Here is a 24879-nt window from a genome sequence, read left to right as displayed (position 1 = left end):
ACAAGAGAGAATGAAAAAAAAAAAAAGGTCACGACCTCGATGAAGACCAAGAAAATTAATTATATTCTAATGTTTTAACTTTTCGAAAAATTTTTTCCCCTTCCCCCTTCTCCCCACCTTCCTCGCCCCTTTCCCCTCGTTTTATTTTAAAAAATTTAAATTTCGCGGTTTTTTTTTGTTTCTTTCCACTCCGTTCGTTTCGTAAAAAAAATTCCACAGCCTTATAAAAATAAACTTTTTTTTTTTGAACTTAACGGTTTAAAATTTACGTCACGTGACTTAAATGCGGTTTGTTTCCGGTCAATTTTATCGATTTGTTTCCTTTTTTTTATTTGTTAAACATTTAAATATTTAATAATAAAAAATTGAACTCGAAGTAAAAAATTATTCGACCGCCATTTTTAAAAATTGAAAAAAAAAAAATATTTACAACGATTTTTCTTTCTCTTTATTTTTCTTTTTTTTTCTATATATTTTCACATTAAAAAAATTGAATCGTTGAGGGTTAATAGAAGAAACCTTTGTATTGAAAAAGGTTTTTTTTTTTTTTTAAGAAAAATAAAAAAAAGATGGCAATTTATCGAACGGAAAACTTCAAAATCCCAATCGACATAGAAAAAAAAAAAAAATCTCTGACATAAAAGTGTTATAAAACGTCCAATGGGACCTAATATATATATATAAGTGGGAGGTGCTGACTTGTGTTTTCTATTTGATAACGCCATTATCACCTTTTACCTAATTTATTTTCATTTATTTTCTTTTTTTTTTTTGTATTTCTTCATTTTTTTCTTCCTTTCTTGTCCCCCCAGACGACTCGATTTTCTAATAATAATAATAATAATATATGTTAGAATATGTCATAGAAAAAAATGAAAATTTAAATCGGAAGGGAAAGAGGTAGGAAGGGGAAGCAGGGAAGACGGGGGAGGGATTTAAATCAAATAAATAAATAATTTAACGTTAAATTTAAAATCTATCAAATAAAAATGTGTGTGTGTGTGTGTGTGTGTGTGTGAGAAAGAGAGAGAGAGAGAGAGAGAGAGAGATTAAAACAATCGAAAGGAAATTAAATTAAACGGAAATAAAAAAAATTTTTTTTTTTTTTTTACGAGAGAGAAAAATCTCGTTAAAATTAACATGACCATTTTCCCAATTAAAAATCATGATTAAAGTGAATGAATGGTGGGAGGAAGTGAGGGGGTGGTGAGGGGAGAATAAAATTATTGCTTTAAATGAATTGAATGAAATTAACACGGGCGCGCACGCACGCACGCACACACTAAACAACGGGGAGCCAACATACACACAATTAACCATTTGATTAAATGAAAAAAAAAATTTTTTTTTTATTTTCTCCGATTTATACTTTTTAAAATCATTAAATTTTTAACGAAAAAAAAGAAGACATTTTCTTTTTCTTTTTGTCGTGGTTTTAGTCTTTTTTCTCTCCAGTTAAAAGAATTGTTTTTTCATCCAGTTAAAAGAAGAAGAAATCTTTATAAAATAGACTCTTGAAAATTTTGGCAAAACTTTTAATTTAATTACGGTCGGGTCATTCATTTCTCCTTTCAATTATTTTTTTCATCTTTTTCCTTTTTTCCTTTTTCCATTTTCCTGCTTTTTTTCCATTTTCTTTTTATGTTGTTTTTTTTTCTAAAAAAAATTACGAAACAAAAAAAAAAAAATTATTTAATTTTACGACGTGAGATTTTTTTTTTTTTTACGATTAATTTAAATAAAAAATTATTAACACCTGTGTGAAAAAAAATTAAATTTATTATTATTAATATTATTATTATTAATCATTATTTTATTTTTTTATTTTTTTTCATTTATTATTATTATTATTATTATTATAAAAAATTTTTTTTTTTATTCCCATAAATTTATTTCGAAAAAAGAAAAAAAAAACACGAAACGTTAAAAGAGTTGTGATATAATGATAAAATGATAAGGAAGCGAAGGAGAAGGAGGGAGGAGGAGAACGAGGAGGAGACATTAATCAATTTCCCTGTTGGAAATCATCACAACAGCGATAATCAAAAACTTTTTTGTTTTTTTTTTCGAAAAAAAAATATCCAACAGCAATTTATTATGTTAAAAAGAATAAAACGTTAAAAAAAAAACGTGAAAAGAATAAAAATAAATAAAAAAAACCGGAAGTGTTAAGTCACGTAAAGAATCTGACCCTGAGACTAAACGTGTCGGCCCCCTACCCCCCGCTTCAATCCCACGTATGTATCAGTCGAGACTCTATTTGTTTTTTTTTTTTCTAAATCGATAAAATCGAAAACGGCAAAATTTTTTTTTTTTTTTTCATTGATTGAAAACAATAATTTAAAAAAAAAAAAGAAACATGGCCGTTTATTTCCGTTTAAAAAAAAATTATTAAAAACATTTTGACGTTTAAATAATAAATAATAATAATAATAATTCAAAAATAAAATAAAAACATTATCATTATTATTATTAATGTAGTCGTTTTAATAATAAAACGATGAAAAGACGTCGATTGTCATGAATTCGTGCACCGGAAACGAAACGATAGAATTCCCGCGTATACCGGAACTACGTCATTTACATTTTAAAAACGGGAGGAGATAGGAGGGATGGAGAGGAGGAGTGGGAGAGAGGAGAGTTTTAAAAATTTTAAACAATTTTATTATTTATTGTAAATTATGCATTAACAAAAATAACAAAAAATAAAAAAAAACTTTTTTTGTTGCAAATGTCGCGAAAGGTTTAATAATAAAAATTTTTTTTCGGGAAAAGGAAAATTGAAGAAAAGAAAAGAAAAGAGAGAGAGAGACAGAAACAAAAAAGTAATTTTACACTTATTTTTATTATTATTATTATTTTTTTTGAAAATCCCTTTACGACAATAATTGTCTGTCTTGTTTTTAACGATTAGTGCCTGCCACTCCTTTACTGTCAACAATAAAATACCAGTTAAGTACAACCCCGACAAGAATAAGGAAAAAAAACTTAATAGCAGAAGGATTTTAAAAAGGAATTTGAAAATGAAGAGGGAGAGTGAGAGAGGAGGGGGGTATAGGTAGAATGTAGAGGAAGGAGGTTGGGGTGTGAGGGGGTTTAAAACATTTTTTTTTTATTAACTCAAAGTTTTTTTTTTTTTAATTAATTTTTTTCCAGGTGCTTATTATTTATCGTCAAAACATTGGTTGGGAATTATATTAATTATATTAATTGGTGGAGCTGTTGGAGTCGCACTTCCATACGCTCTTCGTGTACAAGAAGGGACCACATTCGATGATAGATTAGCACTTGCCACGTCATTACTCAAACAAGTGCCTCTTATCGATGGGTACGTTATTTTTTTTTTTTCGTTTACAATTTTTATTATTATTATCATTATTATCATTATTATTATTATTATTATTATTATCCACCATTAAACACGACAAGGCTACTTGTCGGAGTTTTTAAGTATTTATCCGAGGTTTCTACCCGATTCCTTAGGGACAAATACTCGAATTTCGGTGGTGCCACTTATTATAAGATAGCACCACATCAATTCTTGAAGGTCTTCCTGAGTCCGTCTTTTTCGATGGGAACGATTTGTCTCCTGAACTGGGCTCCAGTGACTAACATCTTTGGAGTGGCCAGGTCAGAAGCAGTGAAATTCACATTCTCGTCGAGCTGCCTCAGGTCGACAGTAGAACAAGATTTTGTTTTTGGTTCTTACTTTGTCTTGTTCTCATTTTTTTTTTGCTCTTTTAAGCCAACAGCACGTGGCGTTCTCAGACGGTCACCCATCCAAGTTTGCACCACGCCCGATGCTGCTTAACTTCGGTGATCGTACGGGAACCGGTGTGACCAGCACGCTATGGCCGTTGGCTTTATTATTATTATTATTATTATTATTATTATTATTCATTTGTTTTTTTATTCGTTAATTAAATTTGAGAGTTTCGAAGAATTTATTCGAAACCTCACCGTAAATATTTTTATTTATAGTTATTTAAGTAACAAAATATTTTTTTTTTTCTATAAAAAATTTTTTATTAATAATAAAAATTTAAATTTCGACGTAAGAAAAATTTGTTTGTTCGTTTGTTTGTTTGTTTGTTTGTTTGCGTTTCTTGTAGATTGACATGTGTGTGTGTGTGTCTGTGTGACGAGTTATAAATTTTTTAACCGAAACGGATTCGTTTTATTTTTTTTTTTTTTATTAAAAAAAAAAAAAGAAAATTTTATTGTTATTTTTTTTTCTTCTCTGCACAAAAAAATATATTTATTAAAATAAAAAAAACAATAACTTATGTTATTATTATTATTATTACTTTTTTTTCGGTTTTGTCAAAACGAGGGGGAGGGGGAGAGAACAAATTTCAAATATTTTTATTTTTAAAATCGTAAAAAATTAAAATTAAAAAAAAAACATCGTTCGCTTTCATTTATTAATAAAATTAAATAATTTTTGTTATTATTATTATTATTATTATCATGACGTCATGTAATTGCTTAGAGTTATTTTTTTTAATATATGTACGGGTAGGTCCTTATTTTTTTTTAATAAAAATGAAATGAAAAAAATAATAAAATTATTATTAAATCGAATTTATCAATAAACAAACAAACAAACAAAAAAAAAACAACAAAATCAATAAATTAATTAAAAATTTAAATAATAATAATAATAATAATAATAATAATAATAATAATAATAATAATAAATAATAAAATTTTTTTAATTAACGAAAAGTACAAAAAAAAAAAAAATTATCATCATTATTATTATTATTATTATCATTGTTATTGTCGTCGTTATGGTTTTTAATAAAAAATAAAAAAAAATTTTTTCAATAAATAAAAAGTTAAAGAATCGAAAGACCTAAAAAGGTGGGGAGGGGAGGAGAGGGGAAGGTGAGATGAGGGTTAAAAGTAGGAAAAATTGCGCAAATGTTTAGCATCCTTTTTTTTTTTTGTTTTAAAGGAAAAGAAAATTTTTTTTTTTTTTTTTTTTTTTATAAGAAAGAAAAATTTAATTTTAAACTTTTCACAAAACTATTTTCGAAAAATGTTGAATAGAAATCTTTAGAAAAAAAAAAAAAAAAATCCAACATCGATTTAATTGAAAATCAAAAGATTTTTCATTTCCGTTAAAAAAATATTTGTTTCCGGTTATTCGATTATTCAACTATGAAAACTTGACAAAAAAAAAATTTATATATATATTGAATTTTTTTTTCTCTGAATTAAACTTTTTATTTTTTTTTAAAGTAAGAGAGAGAGAGAGGGGGGAGAGAAAGAGAGAGAAAGAGAGAGAAATAGAGAGAGAGAGAAAGAGACAGAGAGGGAAAGAGAGAGAGAAAAAATACGAAAAAGATTCGTTTTATTTTTTTAAACCTTTTTTTTTTTCATGTACAAAAAAAGTTTTTTCGTATTGTTTCCTTTCAAATTTTCGTCACGTTTCCTCATCATTGTTTTTTTTTTAAAACATATATATTTATTTTAATTCATTAATGATAACAACGTTATCACTAACAGATTTTCTTTTTTTTTTCCAGGCACAATGATCTGCCTTGGAACATTCGTAAATTTTTACAAAATCGTTTAAAAGATTTTAAATTTCGTGAAGATCTTCGTAAGGTGAAACCCTGGTCATCGAGTTCTTGGTCGCAAACGGATCTACTTAGATTAAAAGCAGGACACGTGTCGGCACAGGTAAGCAATACAAACGCACTCCCCCCGCAAACACGCACCCACGCACGTGCACGATACTAATTAAATTTTATTACAGGGAGAAATAAAAACAAAAAAAAAAGAACAAACATTTTTTTTTTCTGTTGCTTAAACGTTTAAGTGAGGGAAATTAAAGGAGGGAGGGATGGGTGGGGGGATGGAAAAGCTGAATAAGTCGTTAAAAGTTAAACTGTATAAATCGTCGGAAAAGTTTTCTTTCACCCTTAGAATTTTATTAAACATTGTGGAAAAATACGTGTTTTACACTATTTATATAGAAAAGTTTTCAAAAGCGCCCATTTTAAATTATTTGATAATATATATATATATATATATATATATATATATATATTATTTGGAATGATAATAATGATTTTCCTTTTGATATATAAAATCGCTCAAAATTTTTCCATTTAAACCGGAAATCGAGAAAAATATTTCGTTAAAATTTTCATATGAATTGAAATTTTCAAAAAAAAAAAACTTTCTATTATTATCATTATTATTACGTAGAGTATTAATTACTATTCGTATATTAAAATGTCAAAAATTATAATTATTTTCACAGAGAAGAATTTTCCAAAAAAAAATTCACACCTGAAATAATAATAATGATAATAATTATTCAAAACCGAAAATTATTTCCGGTTTTCCGAATATTAATATTGAAACGAAAAACTATGAAAATTAATTACTTTTTTGTAAATAAATATTTAAATAAGTAACCCCTGCTCCCCACCCAACAAAAAAAAAAGAGGGAAAAAAATCATTATTATTATTTGTCGAATGGTTAAATGATGATAATAATAATAATGATAATAAATTTGTTTTTTACAAAATGTAAAGCAATTTTGTTTTTTTGAAATTTCAATATGATATGAGTTTTTAGTTGAGGTTAATTAAAAGTTAAAAAAACCGTTGAAAAAGTTAAAAATGAAAAAATGTTTTTGTTGCAACACTTTTATGTTTTTATGTTTTAAATGTTTGTTTGAGTGTGTACGTGCGTGTGTGCGTGTTTTCCACGAATCATCTAACTCACTGAATTTAACATTTTAAAATGAAAAATAAAAAAAAATTTTTTTCCTTTTTTTTTTTTTTTGAAATCGGGTAAAATAGTGAAATGACGCGGTAAAAAAAAAGTGAGAGAGGGAACGAAAAAGAGAGAGAGGGAAAAATTGGTAAAAATGAAATTGAAAGATGTAAGAGGGGGGGGGGTTAAAAAAAAAAATTGGTAAAAACCGGGAAAGGAAGGAAAAAAAGGATGAGGGAGGGAAGCGGAAGGATGGGGAGGGTGGGAGGTAAAAGCCAATACACAAAACAATGAAAAAAACTTCAAAATTTGAAAATGGAGTATCAAAAAAAAAAAAAGGAAAAGTAAAAAAAAAAAAAAAGTTTGAGACAAAACGTGAAAATGACGTTTGGCATCTAATAAGAAACCTTTTCGACTGGAAAACTTTTAAAATAAATAACAATAAACAAATTTTCTCAGTTTCTAACTTTTTCCCTTTTTTTTTTTTCTTAAAAAGAAAATAAAAGAAAATGAATAAAATATGGAAGCAAAAAAAAAGAAAGCAAGAAAATTTTTTTTGTTTTTGTTTAAAAAAAAAGAAAAAAATTGGATTATTTTGAATTATTGACAAATTTAATTTAATAAAATTCTTTTTTTTATATAAAAAACAAGAAAAAGAAATAAAAAAAAAAAAAAATTTGAAAAAGGAAAATATTAAAGTGAAAGAAATAATGAAGAAGGAAAAACAAAAAAAAACAAAATATGGCTTTCAATTTTCTTTTTTTCTTTTTTGATTTACGTCGAGTAAAATTATACAAGTAATGACCTTTTTTTATATTACGTCATCATTTATTTAACTTTTCGTTTCATTTACGTATACTTATACCATAATAATAATAATAATAATAATAGTAATTCTTTTTCTTTTTTGATGTTATGAAATGGCGGCTGGTATCCATTATCGCTTTTGCAAAAAACCATTTTCTTTTTTTTAACTGAATAATTTGCATTTTTTTTTAAAACAAAGGATTATTTTGGTTGTGTTTGTTGAAAACTGAAAAAAAAAAAAAGACTTAAATAATCTCCGAAATAAATTTTTAAAAAAAAGCAGCAGCAACAAAATGGGGAGGGTTTGTTTTTTTTTTCAAAAAGTTTTCTTGTTTGTTGTCCCTTTGGAAAAGAGTTTTTTTTTTTTTAATTAACATGTTAAAAATGTGAATCACATTATAAGAAAACATTACCCAAACTCACACATCATAATTAATACGGTTATGTACGATGAACACGAATTTAGTTCTTTTAACATTTTTTTAACGCCGAAAAAATAAAAATAAGAAACATAAAAAGACCTTGTTTTTACGTAATAAAAACATAAAAATATTAATTTTTTTTATAATGCCCTTTTTTCGTTTTTTTCTTTGTTTATTTATTTACGATTCGCGAAAATGACGTCACATTGATCTAAGTTAAGGAAATTTTTAAATCTGTAATCATCTTCGGTAATCATCGTTTAATTTCGGGTTAAACGATTTTACCAGAAGAAAAAAAATTTTCGACCAATCAGAATAATTCTTATCTCTTTCGAAATAAAATGAAATAATTGTTTTTTCTTCTTTTTTATTTTTTTTCTCCCTAAGAAAATGCTTTTAAATAAATAAATTTTTTTATTTTATTATTCTATTTAAATCCTTCTAGAATAAAATGGAAATATTCAAATAATAATAATAATAAAAGTTATTCTAATGAAAATTTTAAAATATTTAAACGAATCTTTTTAATATTTTATTCGATTATTAAAATTTGTTTGCGAAAACTCGTGGATATTATTATTAATAATAATAATTTTATTATTATTATTATTTTACATATATTATACGGGGGGTAGGAGGGAAGGGAAGGGATGGGATGGGATGAGGGAGAAAAAGGTAAAAAGTTAATAAAATAATTATATTATTAGGTAGAATAAAAAAATTGCATAAAATTATTAATGATATATATCAAGATGGCGGCGGTGGTGGTGGCGGCTGTTAAGAATAAAAAATCTTTTTAAATATTTAAATTGTAGTTAAAAAAAAAAAAAAAAAAAGAAAAAGAAATTTATGTATCTGAAAGGAAATTAATAAGAAGAAGAAGAAAAAAGAAATTTTTTTTTTTTGTTAATAATGTCGTGATTTAATAATAAAAATAATTATTAAAATTAGGCTCGTAATAAACCCTAACTAAAGTAGATCGTATAATCTCTCTCTCTCTTTCTTTTCTTTTTATTCTTTTTTTTCCCTTTTAAAATTTTAAATAGATTTCTTTTTTTTTCTTTTTTTCCTTTTTTTTTTATTTCATTTTTCAAAATGTATAAAAAAAAAAAACGTTTTACAAGTTTTAACTGTCTTTCATTTCAAAAAGAAAAATTTCTTTTTTTTTTACTTACGAGAAAAGTAAAAAAAAAAAAATGGCGGCGGACAAAAAAAATCTTTCCTTTTTTTTTCTTTTCTTAACTTTTATTTATTTAAATTTTTTTTTTTTTGTTTTTCTTAGAGTGTAACTTTTTTTTTTAAAAAAAAAATATTTTTTAAGGTTTTATGATTTTCTATAACAGAAAAAGAGAGAGAGAGAGAGAAAAAAATGTGTTTACAACACAAACACAAACAAACAAACATGTACACGCACACATTTTACCTAACAAAAAAATTTTCCCGTTTTTTTTTTTTATTGTTTTTTTTTTTTGTCAAACGAAAACAAAATTTTCTTTATTTTTAGAATTTTCTATCGGTTTTCTTATTAATAAATTATTATTAATAATAAAAATAAATAAATAAATAAATTCACGTACATAAATCTTAATAAAATTAAATTGTTTTTTTTTTTTTTAACGCAAAAAATAAATAATAAAAACGATAATAAATTAATTTTATTATTATTATTATTAACGTACATATGTTTTCATTTATTAAACAAATCATTAGTAGAAATAATAATAATAATAATAATAATAATAATAATAATAATAATTTGTTTAAATTAAGCTTGTAATTATGGTGTAGGGAGTAGAAAACGAAAAAAAAAAAATTTTTTTTTGTTTAAACGTTTTATTTATTTAGTCGTAACGTAATAATAATAATAATAATAATAATAATAATTATAATAAAATGAACAATTTTAGGTAAGGAAAAAATGGAAAAAAAGGAAAAAAAAAGGAATAAAAAAAAGGAATTAACAAAATTTAAAAGTCAAATTGTAAAAAAAAAAAAAAAAAAAAAAAAAAAAATTTTTTATTGGAAAAATACGGTTTTGAATCATTAATTTTGATTTATACAAGATTTTTTCTTTTTTTTTTTTTAATTCTCTCTCTCTCTCTTCCTCTCTCTCTCTCTCTTTCTGTTTCTCTTTCATTCAGATTTAATTTTTTTTCTTTTTAAAAAAAAAAAAAATAAATAATTATTTAATTCCGTTACATCTATACATATTTTTTTCCCTTTAACAAGAGATTACTGTAAAAATGTGAAGGAAAATGGCGGGAAAAATTTTTTTTTTAAAAATACGCAAACGTTTATTAGTTATTTACTTATTATATATATATATATATATATCTTTTTAAATTACCGTTAAAATAAAAAATGGTTGTTTTATTTTTTTTTTTCGTGTGAAACGTAAAAATAAAAATTACTTTTATACACATGTTTTAATTTTCTTTTTTTTTTACTAACAAACTTGGAGTGTAAAATTAATGAAGGAAAACGTTTTCTTTTTTTTTTTTTTAAATATTGTTGAAAACGTTTTATTTGCCAAAAAAAGGCAAATATGGCGTGAAAGAACGAAAAAAAGGCGTCGGGGAAGGAAAAAAAAAAAAGTAATTAGGAGTCAGAGAAAAAAAAAAGAAAATGGAGTCAAAATTTTCTCAAACATTATCTGAATGACTTTCCATTAAAATAAAAAGAGAAAGAGAGAGAAAGAGACAGAAAACGAACGAAACTTTTTCCTTTCTTTCTTTTCTTCTCTCTGATTAAATGAAAAAGAAAAGGAAAATTTTTATGATTAAAAGGGGTAAAAAAAGGGAAAAAAAGGGAAAAAAATTTACCGTTACTCAATAAAAAGTTTTCTGTTTAGTTTTAAAAAAAAAAAAAAGAAAATTCAAACTTTATTATTATTATTTTAAAAAATCTAAAAATGTAGTAGTAACATCATAAATCCCTTTTCGAACCAATCCCCCCCGATAATAATAATAATAATAATATATTTAAATAGGTATGCGTACATAAATAAGTAATGACTTATAAATAAAAACAAACAAACAAAAAAGTTTACAAAAAAAAAAAAAAAAATGGCTAAAAAAAGTTTTAATGGAAAAATAAAAAGAGAAAGAGAGAGAGTGAAAAAGAAAATGATAAAAAAAAGTGAGAGAGAGAGAAAAAAGAGATGATGATAATGAGTAAGAGAGAGAAAGAAAGAAGAGGAAGAGAAACAAAATTAAGCAGCTCTAGTTACGAGAAAAATAAAAAGAGATTGAATAAATTAAAAATTTACAAAAAAAAAAAAAAAAGCTTCGGGGGGCAAAAAAGAATTTATTTTTTAAGGTTGGGGAGGGGGGGAAATTGTTTTTCGTTCGTAACTCATCACTTTTTTTTTTTTTTAAACCCGTAAAATTATTACAGTTTTATTATCATCATCATTCTCTCTATTTTTTGATTTAATTTTTACATTAAAAATTATACGGAATAAATTAATGAACGCACACCAACAAACAAACAAACAAACAAAAACGAAATTTAAATACTTTGTTTGCACGTAAAAGAAACATTCACTCTCTCTCTCTCTCTCTCCCTTCGTTATATTTTTTCCTATGATTTTACATCTCTTTTTATTGTTTTACCATCATCATCATCATCATCGTGTATAATAAATTTTAATAATTTAAAAATTAACAAATTCACTTTAAGAAAACTAAAATAACAACAACGACAAACAACAAACAAGAACAACAACATGTCAAAATCATTTTAATTAATTTTATTTTAATAATATTTTCAATTGTTTTTGTAATTTTATTCAAATTTTTTTCTTTTTTATAAAATTATTCTTGCGAAAATCACAAGTTTTACACACAAACCGTAAAAAAAAAAAAATTAAGAAAAAGCAAACAACAAACGAACAAACAAACAACCAAACAAACAAATTTTTCTATTGTTGTTAAACTAATATTTATTATTTTCTCATTCGACAAAATTCATCGTCGTCTTCGTATAAATTTTTTTTAAAGGTTAAACATTAAAACAAACGTCGTGTAAATAAATATTTATTAACCGGAAATAGTTAACAAGAAAATAATAATAATAATGAGTGGAAAAGTTAGTGGAGAAAATTTTTTTGTTGTAACAAATATCAACTTATATTTATTTTTCCACGTAAGGAAAATATTTTTCCGTCCGCGTTTTCAACAAAATAAACCTAAAAGGCTTTTACCGTTTTTTTTATGTTATCGTTATCGTTATCATTATCATTATTATTATTATTATTATTATTATTATTATTATTATTATTATTATTATTATTATTATTATTATTATTAAAATAACAGGGAAAAGTTTTTCATTTGAACCTGTTTAACTATGTGAAAATATGCCCTGGAGTACAAAAACTGGAAAAAATTAGGCTTTCGAGAATTAAGAAAGTTTTTTCGTATGCGTGTGTGGGTGTTTGTGTTAATGTAAAACACACACACCAGCATAAACGACAAATGACTTTTTTTTTGTTAAATATGCAACATTATTATTATTATTTACAATTAAAAAATGTAAGCGAAACTTATGCGTGAAAATAATAAAATAAAAAAAAGTATAATAAAATTATTTTTAAAGATTTAAATAATCAATAATAATAATAATAATAAAGTTTTTTCGAAAAACTTTAGAACAAAAAAAGAAAAGAAAAAGTTTGTGCAAAAAATAATGAAGGGAAAAGAGAGAGATAGAGAAAGAGAAAGAGAGAGAGAGAGGAAGAATACGAATAAGTAAAAGAATGCTAAAATGATGAAAACAATAAAAGTTTCCCGCCGTGCAAAATCGAATTGTTAAACTGAGAATAATAAAACCGGAAACGGAAGTTTAAGAAAGTCAAACTTTAAAAAAAAAAAACATTAAAAAAAAAAGAAGAAGAATAAGAAGAATGAAAATGATTTACGAGTATAAAAAAAAACAGATAAATTTTTATTGCAGGTTGTCGTGCATTAAAAACTTGGCTATCAAATGATTAGCAATGAGGAGTGGAAGGATGATGATAATAAAAAAAGGGAAGGGGGAAGAGGGGAGGTGTGGAAAAGGAAAAAGAAGAATAGGGAAGAATATAAAAAGAAAAATTCCAGACCACCTACAGTCGATAATTTTCAATAAAAAAAAAAAAAAAAAATTTTTTTTATCGCAATTTTATTATTATTAATTTTTTTTTATCATCATTATTATTATAATTAATTATAGAACAAAAAAAAAAGAAAATTTTCAGGTACGTGAGTACGACAAACACAGCGAGCATTGATTTTTTTATCGAAAACTTCTATAACGATCGCTGGAAAAACTTATTTGAAAAAAATAGAAAATCACGAGGAAATAAGAAGAAAAAGAAAAAAAAATCGAAAAGAATTTTATTTATTTATTTTTTTTTTCAATTTTAACTTTTCCTTTTTTTCGGAAAATCGAAAGCAAACCGGTAAAAAAAAAGGAAAAGTCGTAATTTCCGGTTTGAAATCAAAAAAAAAAAAAAATAACAAAGAAAGTGAAAAAAAAGAAAAAGAAAAAAGAAAAGTTGTAGGGTAGGTAAGAGCAGTCGGTGAAATAATAGTAATAATAAAAATAAATAAAAATAAAAACGATGATAATAATGATAATGATAATGATGAAAATAAAATAAAATAAAAAAAATGGGGGAGAGGGGAAGGAGTAAAAATAAAAGAAAAGTTAAAAAAAAAACTTTTAAAAAGAAAAACTGGAAAACCTGGCTTTACATACAAATCACCACTTAAAAGGACTCTCAGAAGCCAATAACAAAAAAAAAAGGAAAAAAGGAAAAAAAAGGAAAAAAAAGAAAAAGAAGTCTAGTCAGGCAATAGATTATCGAAAACCTTTAGGTTCAAATTTTTTAAAAAAAGGAAACCGGAAAAAGAAAATGGATTCCTTTTTTTTTTTTAGGCGCCAAGATTTGTGTTTTCATTCGTTTTCTTCTTTTTCCCCCTCTCCTTTCCTTTTTTTTTGTATTCACCAAAGGAAAATTTTATAAAACATGATGATGATGATAAAAAAGGAAAAAGAAACATGTAAGAAAAACATAAAAAGGAAAAAAACATAAACAATGGAATTGATTTAATAAATAAAACAAATGATTTTAAAATGTAATGTCGTCGTCGTCGTCGTGGCATTAGAATTCTTTACCTTCTCTCTCTCTCTCTCTTTCTTTCTTTCTTTCATCTTACATTTTTCTCTTGTTTCATTGGTATTACATACATTTCCGGTTTTCAATATTCTTTTTTATTTTTTCTCTTTTCTTTTCTTCGTCTTATACTCCATTAAAATTTGCATATTTCATTTTCCATCTTTTTTTAATCATTTTTCTTTTTCTTTTCTTTTTCATTTTCAGTTTATTCTTCCAGTTTTACTATTATTATTATTTGTCTATTGATTATTTAAAATTTTATTAATCATCTTTGTCGTCTTATTTGTCTCATCTAATTTTTTCTCTCTCTCTCGTATTTAAATTTTAATAATGTTTAAAACGAACGACAAAATCAACAAATCGAAAATTTGACTTAATTAAAAAAAAAAAAAATTCGTCTCGTTTTTTTCCTGGAGCCATTTTTCGATTTACAATTTTGGACGTTTTTGTTTTTGTTGTTGTCGTTCGCTCTTCCCTCTCCCCTCCCCTTCCCTACACTCTCCTTCCTACTCCCCTCCCATTTCGCCTCCCCTTCTTTCTCTTCCCAATTCAAATTTTTCCCATTATTTATTATCGTTCGTGTTTAAAAGTTTTTTGTGATAATAATAATTATGGTGACAATAACAATAATAATAATGATAATAATAATAATTCATTTGGACACGTTGGAATATTTTATCGTGGCATTAACGATTAATTTTTTTTTTTTTTCAGTTTTGGTCGGCTTACGTTCCGTGTCAGGCTCAATTTAAGGATGCCGTTCAATTGGCTTTCGAACAAGTCGACGTGATAAGAAGAATGACGGAAAGATATCATCCAGATTTGACACTATGCACAACATCCGAAGGTTTGTGATTTTTTTTTTCTAAGGTTGGTAGAAGAAAAAAATTTTCTCTCTCTCTCATACCCTTAAAAAAAAATAAAAAAGTTTTTTTCTTTTTTTATTTTGCTCCCCTTTTTTTTCGACACTTAATGTTTTTTTTTTTTTTGCTTCCTCTCTCTCTCTCTTTCTCTCTCTCATCTTTTAAACATTGGCAATTAAAATTGCAACGCGAAAGTTTTTTTTTACGGAAAAGATTGACGGAAATGATCACGTGACATGAAAACACAAAAAATTTTCTTTTTTTTTTTTTTTTTTTTTTTTTTGTTTTTACAGTGAAACGAAGTGGAAGAAGAAGAAAAAATTTTAAAAATCTGAGATTTTTTTTTGTGTGTGTTTGTGTGAAAAAAAAACAATCGCAATATTTTTGTTTGTTTGTTTGTCGTTTGTTTCGATTGTTTTTTTTTTTTTTCATTTTATTTTTCAAAATCATTTTTAATTGTTATTGTTTTCAATATGTTTTTTTTTTTTTTTTCGTTCAATAAAAAATTTCGAATCATTAATTTTTAAAACGTTTTTAGAATTTTAATAATAAAAAAAAATTTTTTTTTGTTTGTTATTGTTTTTGTTCAGACATATTAGCTGCTCACACTCGTGGAAAATTATGCAGTTTGATTGGTGTTGAAGGTGGTCATTCTGTCGGTTCATCTTTACCAGTTTTAAGAGCACTTTACCAAGTTGGTGTACGATATCTGACATTAACATCAACCTGTAACACACCATGGTAAATTTTTACTTTTTTTTGTATCCGCCATTTTTTTTTTTTTTATAAGTGTTATTTATTACTTTTAATCGTTTCCCTTCAACTTTTTATTATTTTTGTTTTGTTTGTTTTTCTCTCTCACTCTTACTCTTGTTAAACTTTTTGTGTTTTTCATTTTACATTGTGAATGTGTTTTTTTTTTATCACCGATTTATTTTTTAAAAGAACAAACAAACAAATGAATCGAATTAATATTATCGAATTTTTATTTTTTTAAATAAAACAATTTAGGGCGGAATGTTCTTGTCCTGATTCTACGAGTCAAAGAACAAAACCTTCAGGATTAACAAATTTTGGTAAAAGCGTCGTTAAAGAAATGAATAGATTGGGCATGGTTGTTGATTTATCACACGTGTCAGAAGCAACAATGATCGGTGCATTGAACGTGTCAAAAGCTCCCGTTATATTTTCACATTCGTCTGCTCACGCCGTTTGTAATTCTTCTAGAAACGTCCCTGATAGAGTTTTAAAAAAATTGGTAATATCTCATTTTATATTATTATTATCATTATTATTATTATTATTACTTTATCCTTTCCAAAAACGATTTTTCTATTAAAAAAAAAAAAATTAATGAGGAAAATCCAAATAGAAAAATCAATAATTGATAAAATTTATGTTTTACTGAAAAAAAAAAAATGACAAGAAATAAGAAAAATTTATTTAAATTCGGTTTAAGGTATAAAAAACGATAATAATAATAATAATTATTATCGATGACGTAAAAAAAGATTTTATTAAATAAATTTTCTTTCCATAAATATACTACGTATATACTTTAATAGTTAATAAATAAATAAATAAATAAATAATTTTTTTTTACTTATCTTTAAGTTAAAATAATTAAATTTATAGTAATAATAATGATTTCGTTAAAAGATTAAAAAAAAAAGGGTAGAGGGTGGGGGATTATAACGGATAATCTCTAATTTTTTTTTAATCCTTTTTATTTTCCTATTATGAATTTTTTTTTTTACTTTTAAAATCCAATCGAAACATTTATAATAATTAAAAAAAAAAAAAAATTCTGGAGCTGGAGAAAAAAACAAAAAAATAACAAAAATTTCGGCTTTTTTTTTGACGATTTGTCCTTTTGATAATTTTCCTTTTTCCCTCACCCCTCCCCCCTCGTTTCCGTTTCCGTTTTATAATTTTATCCGTTTATATTAAACATTCGAACCGTGTTAAAATGGATTTATCATTTAAATTCTTTATGACGTCATTAACAATTAATCCCTCCCCCCATCGTTCCTTTATTATTATTATTATTTTCTTTTAAAGAATGAGTCCGTCGTTATTATTATTATCACGTCACGAAATGAAAAAATGTTCGAGTCAAAATGCATTCGAAAAAAATTTTTTTTTTTTTTTTAGGGGGAGGGATTTATTACTGATAATATTCGAGCGAGGGGGCGAGGGCGAGGAGGGAAGGGGGAAGGGATGAAAGAGGGGTAAGGGGGGAAACGTATTTTCGTACACGTCGATTCGGCGACCGGTTACGACTCATCATTTATTTAAAAAAAAAAAAGGAGAGATTTAAGAGAGAAAATATTCGAAAAGTTGGAAAATGCCACAAAATTGGGTTATAAAATTTTTGTCTGGGAAAAAAGGGAAAATGTCATGTCGAATTATCAACCGCATGAATTACAACTCAATTTAAATAAAATGACCCGAACCATTAGTTGAAAATGAAAGTTTTCCAATTTAATGGATACCGGAGGAAGAGAATAATAATAAGGAGATGATGTTGATGATGATGATGATAATGACAACGATGAATAAGAAATAATAATAATAATAAAAAGAAAAAAAATTATTAAAATTAATTTAATATTTATAAGATGAAGAAAAAAAAGATGGCGTCGAAATATGATACCAATTATGTTCTTTATTATTTTTTTTCTTTCTTTCTTTTCTTTCCACTGTTGTAACCTAATCAAACATTTCATCCCAACTGAAAATATTGAAGCCCAACAAAAAGGGAAGAGAAAAAAAAAGGTTTTTTTATCAAGGGTTCGAAAATGTTCTTTAGGGCATTAAGAAAAAAAAGGCAAACGCAAAAGATGGTTGACAAAAAAAAAAAGAAGAAAAGTCATTTTTTTTTTTTTCTTTTAAATTCTCAATATTTTCTCATCCTATTTTTTTTTTTTTTGGAAAATCAGACAGCATCTGTTGAAAACATTTTTTCCAAAAAAAAAAATTTTCTTTTTTTTTACCTCAAATAATTTTTATTATACTGATGAGATTTTAAAAATTTCATTGTAATAATAATAAATATTATTGTTTTGAAAAGCAAACGATATTTTTCGTTTCAGGCTGAAAATGGCGGAGTTATAATGCTCAATTTTTATTCGAAGTTTTTATCGTGTAAGGAGAAAGCAACAGTACAAGACGCCATAGGTAAGTAATTATTTTATTTATTTATTATTAACAATTACTAACAAATTAATAAATTTTTATTTATTTATTTATTTAAAGCCCATATAGAACATATAAGAAACGTTGCCGGTGCTGAACACATAGGTTTGGGTGCCGGATATGACGGAATCAATAAGTAAACAAACAATAATAATAATAATAATAAATTTTATCGTTACGTATTTAATATTGACACGATTGTTTGTTTGTTTGTTTGTTTGTTTATTCAGAACTCCGGACGGTTTAAATGACGTATCATCGTATCCTTTACTTTTTGCTGAACTTTTAGCTGCCGGATGGACGGAAGATCATTTAAAAAGATTAGCCGGATTAAATTTTTTAAGAGTTTTAAAAAAAGTCGAACAGGTGAGAGACGAATTAAAAGAAATCGGTACGACGCCATCGGAAGACGTCATAGCTCCACGTTTATTGGCTCCTCATTCTAATTGCACGTCGAAAACTCTTTTTTAGTAAACATGTGGCGTTTAAGTGATGATGGTTTCGTTTCAATTGATTTAAGTGATTTTGTTTCGTTTTAATTGATTTAAGTGATTTTGTTTCGTTTATTTCACTCGTTAATTAATGGCCTTAAATTATTATTATTATTATTATTATTATTATTATTATTATTATTAAAAATATTTTGTCGATATAAATCCGAAAGTATTAATCCTTGTGCCTTATTATTTAATTTTGTGTATAATTATGTAATTAATTAATAGAATTTAGAAATATTGTTAATAATTTTCGAAAGGTCAGTCAATAAATAAATAAAATAAATAAATAAATTTGTTATTATTAATATTATTATTAAAAATTTTATTATTTTGAAAAACGTGGTATAAAAAGAATCAGCAATTTTTTTTTTTTTTTTTTAAATTTAATTTTTATTTTATTTAACGTAACATTTATTTATTAAATTATAACATTATTAACTTATTTAAATAAAAATTATTTATGAAATGATAATAATAATAATAATAATTATAATTTTTTTTTTAATTTTCGTTAAAAAGATAAAAATTTATGATTCGAGCTATAAAAAAGGGTAAAAAAAAAGAAGGAAAAAATTTTCTTATTATTAATAATAGATAAAATTTTTCAGTGCGGTTAAAATTTTATTATTATTATTATTATCATTATTATTATTAATATAAAAAAAATTAACCCGGTCGGTCGGAGGAAGTGGAGGAAATTTTTGGATTTTAAACGAGGAGCAAACAAGGTAAGAAAAAAAACATTTTTTATTTATATTTTTATTTTTATTTATTTTTTAATAATTTAATTAACTTTTTAAAAAAAAACGTGGGGGTGGGGAGGGCGAGTAAAACAGGTAAACGCACGGGAAAATGGCGAACGGCAAAAAAAAATAAAATAAAATAAAAAACCTAATTTATCTCTTTGCAAGTATATATAAATAAAGTCTGGATAGATTAATCTGGATAAAATGTCGGATTATTTGTTCCAGAATTTTCTTCTTTTTTATTTTTAATTTTTAGTATCTGAAAACAGAAAGAAAGAAAATAACAATAATAATAATAATAATAATCAATAGATTGTTTTTTTTTTATATATATAAAAAATATCTCGTAAAATTTTTTTTTTTTTACCCTTAATACAAATAATAATAATAATAATAATGGTGGCGTGTGTATGTGTGTGTGTGTGTGAATTGAAGCGAAAATAAACATAAAAATAAATTCTTTTCTCTTTCTCTCTCTCTCTCTCTTTAACCGACCGTCATAAATAAAATAAAAATAAAAAAAAAAGGATCAATCGGAAAAGAAATTTAAACTCGGAAAATTTATAAAAAAAAAAAAAAAAAAAGAAAAAACATAAAATTTAAAATGATGATGATGATTTGCAAGAAAATTATTGCTCATAATCAAAGCATAAAAATATTTTATTACGAAGGGTAAAAAAAAAACAAAATTTCCCGCATCTACCCTTCTACCCCCTCACTCCCTTCTTCTATCCTTTACGGTCCCCCCCCCGGAGTTTTCTCTACTAAAAAAAAATCTTTTAAAAAATTTTTTAAACGTTAACACGCGATTACTTTTTTTTTTTAAGTTTATTGTAACGCGGTGGGGGGTGGGGGAGTGCGCGTTCTCGGGAAAAGCGAAACATTATGTAAAAAAAATCTACTTACGTCTTTAAGATCTTTATCCGTGGTAACAGAAAAAGTTTTAAACGATGATGAAAATAAATAATTTGTTACGACGCTAACCGTCGTACCAACAATGGCGGTGATAACGATTGATAAAAACGAATACCACATAAATGATATTCTATAAAGTACGAATGCTAATTCTTTTTCTTTTTCTCTACAATAATAAAATATAAAATTATCATTATTATCATCGTTTTAAATCGCAGTTTTTGTATATCATTTGGAAAATAATAATAATAACTTACACAAAATTATTTGTCATGTTAAATGTTGCATTCGAAGAAGAACAACCCTCGATTGATAAGGGTAAAGTTTCGGTAACTTCGTAACCGTTTTCTAATGATATTTGAGCACCGATTGAAAGCCATCCAACAAAACCGACACCGCATATCAATCCGGAAAATGCACCCTGATACATAAAAAATAATTTTAGAAAATAAAATTTGCGGGGAAAGGGGGGAGAGAGGGGAGAGGAGGAAATCGTGCTTACTATTTGATTAACGAAAGGTACAAAAATTCCAAGCAAAAAAAGTGCAAAAAACGAACCGGAAAAAAAACTAGATATGGATACGGTGATCTGAAACAGACAAATTTTTTATTATTATTATTTTTTTAGGTTTTAATAATATCGATGATAATAATAATGATAATGATGTGTTCTTACGGGTACGAGATTTCCCATGTACGGAACAATAAAAACCAAACCGAATGAAGATAAACCAAAAAACAATGCGAGTCCTTTAACAAAATATTCTTTTTTTTTCGGTGTTAGATTTTTTTTTAATGTCGTACCTTCGAGTTCGGAAAACCAAATGGCAGCAAGTGAATTCACTCCAGTGGATACGGTACTGAAAACGTTTTTCATCTCTTTCAATAGATTTTATTCAAATGGTGCTAGGTCGAATGGAAAACATGAAATTTTTTTCATTTCCCCTTTTTTTTTTTAATCGTTTCCGATAAGTGGAAACTTTTTGTTAAACGTCATACCTTAATCCAGCTGAAAATATTCCGGCAACAAATAAACCTGGAAATCCTTTGAATTCTCCCAAAACGTCCATTACGTAAAGCGGAAATAATTCGTTATATGATTTTATTTGATTATTCATTAACGGATCGCAATCGTAATATTTAGCAAAAATTAACATTCCAGCATAACCTGTTAATATTGTAACAAATGTCCATCCCAAAACGTTCATGTACAAAATACTACAAAGAGTTATATATTGAAACATTAATTAACTAATTAAGAAACATTATGGTGGGGAGGAGGGCGCGGTGAGGGGGGAGGGAAAGGACAGCCCCCTACATAAATCAAAACACTCTGACCTGTGTATTTAATAATTTAAATTTTATTTTTTTCTCGTCACTTACTTTTTAATTTCTTTCATTGATGGCACCGTTAAATATCTTTGTATTTGTAATTGATTTGCTCCGAATGATGAAAGATGGAGGAAAGCACAACCGAAAACTGATGCCCAAAAACTATATCTTTTCGTCGGATCGAAATCAAAACTAAAAAAAAAGCGAGAAGGGGGGAAAGGATAGTTTTTAAATTATTATATATAGAATAATATTTAAAAAAAAGCTCACTCGAAAAAATTTCCTCTAAAATTTTCCGTATTCCTTTTCCAAACAACGGAAAAACCTCCTAAATTTAATGTTCCCATAACTAAAACGGCAGTGACGGCCGTGTAAAGGATCAAAATTTGAAATGCATCCGTCCAAATTACGGCTTTGATTCCGCCCTTTAAAATTTACATATTAATTAAAATGCTAATAATCTTAATTACACTATCTCTCTCTCTCTCTCTCTCTATGTTTATACATATATATATATATATATATATATATATTTATATAAATAAATAAATAACTGTTTAACTTACCACGGTCGTGTAAAATATACAAACGAAATACATTGCGACAATAATTGCATTCATGTCAATTCCACTGACTTAAATAATAATAATAATAATTAGAAAAATATTTTTTATGCTAGTATTATGATATTATTTAATAATATGTACCTTGATTGAATGCCAATGCAGGAGCATATAAAACCAATGCCAAAAATAATAACATTTGAATCGTGAAAAAAACCGATGCGCAAAATTGAAAAGGTTTACCATATCTTTGCCCAAAATACTAATAATAATAATAATAATAATAATAAATTATTTAAAGAAAAAATTTAAATTTCATTTAGTGATTTTTTTAACGTGTGTACCTCGTAAGCAGACGACGTATTTAATTTTCTAAAAAACGGTATGAGAAAATAAATAAGAAAAGGTATGGAAAATATGGATGATATACCAATGAGCCAAAGGCCAGGTCCATATAAATATGCTTCCGCGGGTTGACCCATAATCGTTATGGATGATAAAAAACTGTAAATAAATAAAAAAAAATTTTTTTTTTCTTCATTTGTTAAAAATTGTCTACACATACGTACGTACGCAAGTAAACCTCATTTTATTTAAATAATAATAATAATAATAATAAACGTTAAAAGTCTATTTAATAAAAAAAAATTAATTTCGTAATCTCTTGTTTACAATGATAAACCATAAACTACGTGTGTCAGGTATGATCTTAATATAAACAAAACAATTTTTTTACAAATAATCCATGATTAAAAATTAACAATATTATTATTATCATTATCATCATTATTATTATTATTAATTTTAAGTGTGACAACGACAATGATATATGAAAAAAAGGAATCGTTTTATTTTTTTTTAATTTTGTACTACTTTAAATAAAATTTTAAAAAAAATTAATTTAGGATTACTTAGCGAGGGAGGAGGAGGGAGGGGGGAACTTGACCTTTACTTTGACCTTTGAGAAAAAAAAATCCGTTAAAGATTTTTATTTTATCTTAATTTGTCATCGTTGTTAATTATTTTTTTTTTTACCGAAAGTGTCAAAAAAAAAAGATGAAAGAAATAAATAAAAAGATCCGAAATTTTAAGCTTATCAGTCAAGGTCATCGTCCTCGTAGGTAATAATGATAATGATAATTATCGATCGAGTATTTTTTTTTTTTAAAAAACTCACCTGGCAAGAAGTGATAAAGCAACCGGAAACCAATTCATTTTTCCACCAGCCGTTAAAAATTCTTTTTCCGGATTTTTTTCATAATCTTCACTACCGTCGCCACCACAAACGTCGTTTCCGCCATTGTAATAATCCGTATTATTATTATCATTTTGTTTATTTTTCTTTCGGCATTTTTTAAAATTAAAACCGTGATAAACTCCGATTCCCGCCGAGAGTAATAGCGTTGAAGCAAAAACAGTGTAATCTTCCCATGAAAAATATTTCACGACATGATTTTCGTAAGACGACGACGACATTTTTCCTTCTTTTTCTTCTTCTTCTTTCTCTCTTTTTTTATCAAATTATTATTATTATTAATTTTTCTTTTCTTTTTTAAAAAAAATAAATTAACAACAAGTAATGAAAAAAAGAAAAAAAAAAAGAAAAAATTTTTTTTTTCAATCTCACTTTTTATATCACAACTCACACACACTCTCTCTCTCTCTCTCTCTCTAAAATTAAATTTCATTACTATTATTATTATTATTATTATCATTACCTTTTATCGATTTTTTTAAATATTTCGTAAGTAAATTATTATTTCGATTTACCAATGCGGTGGTAAATTTTTAACGGGCAAAAAAAAATTAAAATAAAAAGGTAATAATAATTTTTTTTTACTTTTTTTTTGGCGGGGGGAGACGAGGGAGGGAGGGGGATCAAACTCGAACGTAAGCTAAGAAGAAGAATAAAAAAAAAATTACGTAACGATACGTGTGGCATTGGTAAAAAAAATAAAAAACATTTCAAAAAACTTTTATTACGTAATAATAATTTTTTTTTACGGGAATAATAATTGAAATGTTTTTTTTTCGAAATGTCGAAACAATGCAAAGTTAATGCAAAAAATTACTCAAGTCAAATTACAAATAATAATAATAATAATAATTACTTTTAAAAGTTTTTTTTCTTTTTCGTTTTCCTTTCGAATTTTCGTACGGGGAAAAATAATTAATTAATTAATTAATTACTTACCGATAAATAAATAAATAAATAATTATTTTGTATAAATCAAATCACTTTAAAAATCATCCATAAATAATAGAAACACTTGTAATAATAATAATAATTATAAATTGTCGGTTTTTTTTGGTACCGAAAAAATATTTAAATCATGTTGAAGCAAAATTATGCGGAAGGTAAATAACACACGCTTAAAATATCACTCACTACCACTACCACCACTGCTGCCACCACAGTGTAACACCCGAGTAATAATAATTTAAACTAAATCACGTTCGAATATGGGCCAATGACAAACTACTTACAAATATTTACAAAAACACACACATATATATTTTTTATATTAATAATAATAATAATAATAATAATAATAATTTTTGTTTTAAAAGTCAATATCAAACATTTCGCGTCATTGAAATTCACACACACACACACGCACACGCACATAAACA

At 25.5% G+C, this 24879-nt stretch overlaps 2 protein-coding genes across 2 annotated transcripts; one reads left to right on the top strand and one right to left on the bottom strand.

Moving 5' to 3' along the window:
* Positions 1-3023: 3023 nt before the first annotated feature.
* Positions 3024-18663, top strand: Phum_PHUM411080 (Dipeptidase 1 precursor, putative; the record flags this gene model as incomplete). The annotated part of the gene is made up of 9 exons (XM_002428885.1): positions 3024-3036; positions 3157-3328; positions 5535-5691; positions 14846-14978; positions 15585-15735; positions 16006-16252; positions 18090-18174; positions 18253-18328; positions 18423-18663. The coding sequence occupies 9 exons, from the start codon at positions 3024-3026 to the stop codon at positions 18661-18663; spliced, it is 1275 nt and encodes a 424-aa protein (XP_002428930.1).
* Positions 18664-20263: 1600 nt separating this feature from the next.
* Phum_PHUM411070 (sodium/solute symporter, putative) lies at positions 20264-24187 on the bottom strand (the record flags this gene model as incomplete). Its single annotated transcript, XM_002428884.1, has 12 exons — positions 20264-20516; positions 20608-20771; positions 20853-20939; positions 21027-21210; positions 21350-21568; positions 21734-21874; positions 21953-22107; positions 22249-22316; positions 22390-22507; positions 22590-22749; positions 23423-23669; positions 24169-24187. 12 exons carry the CDS (start codon positions 24185-24187, stop codon positions 20264-20266), a joined length of 1815 nt encoding a protein of 604 aa, XP_002428929.1.
* Positions 24188-24879: the final 692 nt, after the last annotated feature.

Source organism: Pediculus humanus, genomic scaffold, assembly GCF_000006295.1.
Source record: "Pediculus humanus corporis 1103172108177 genomic scaffold, whole genome shotgun sequence".
Lineage (NCBI taxonomy): Eukaryota > Metazoa > Arthropoda > Insecta > Psocodea > Pediculidae > Pediculus > Pediculus humanus.
Note: the sequence above shows the minus strand (reverse complement) of the source record. Positions and strands in the feature narration are given on the sequence as shown.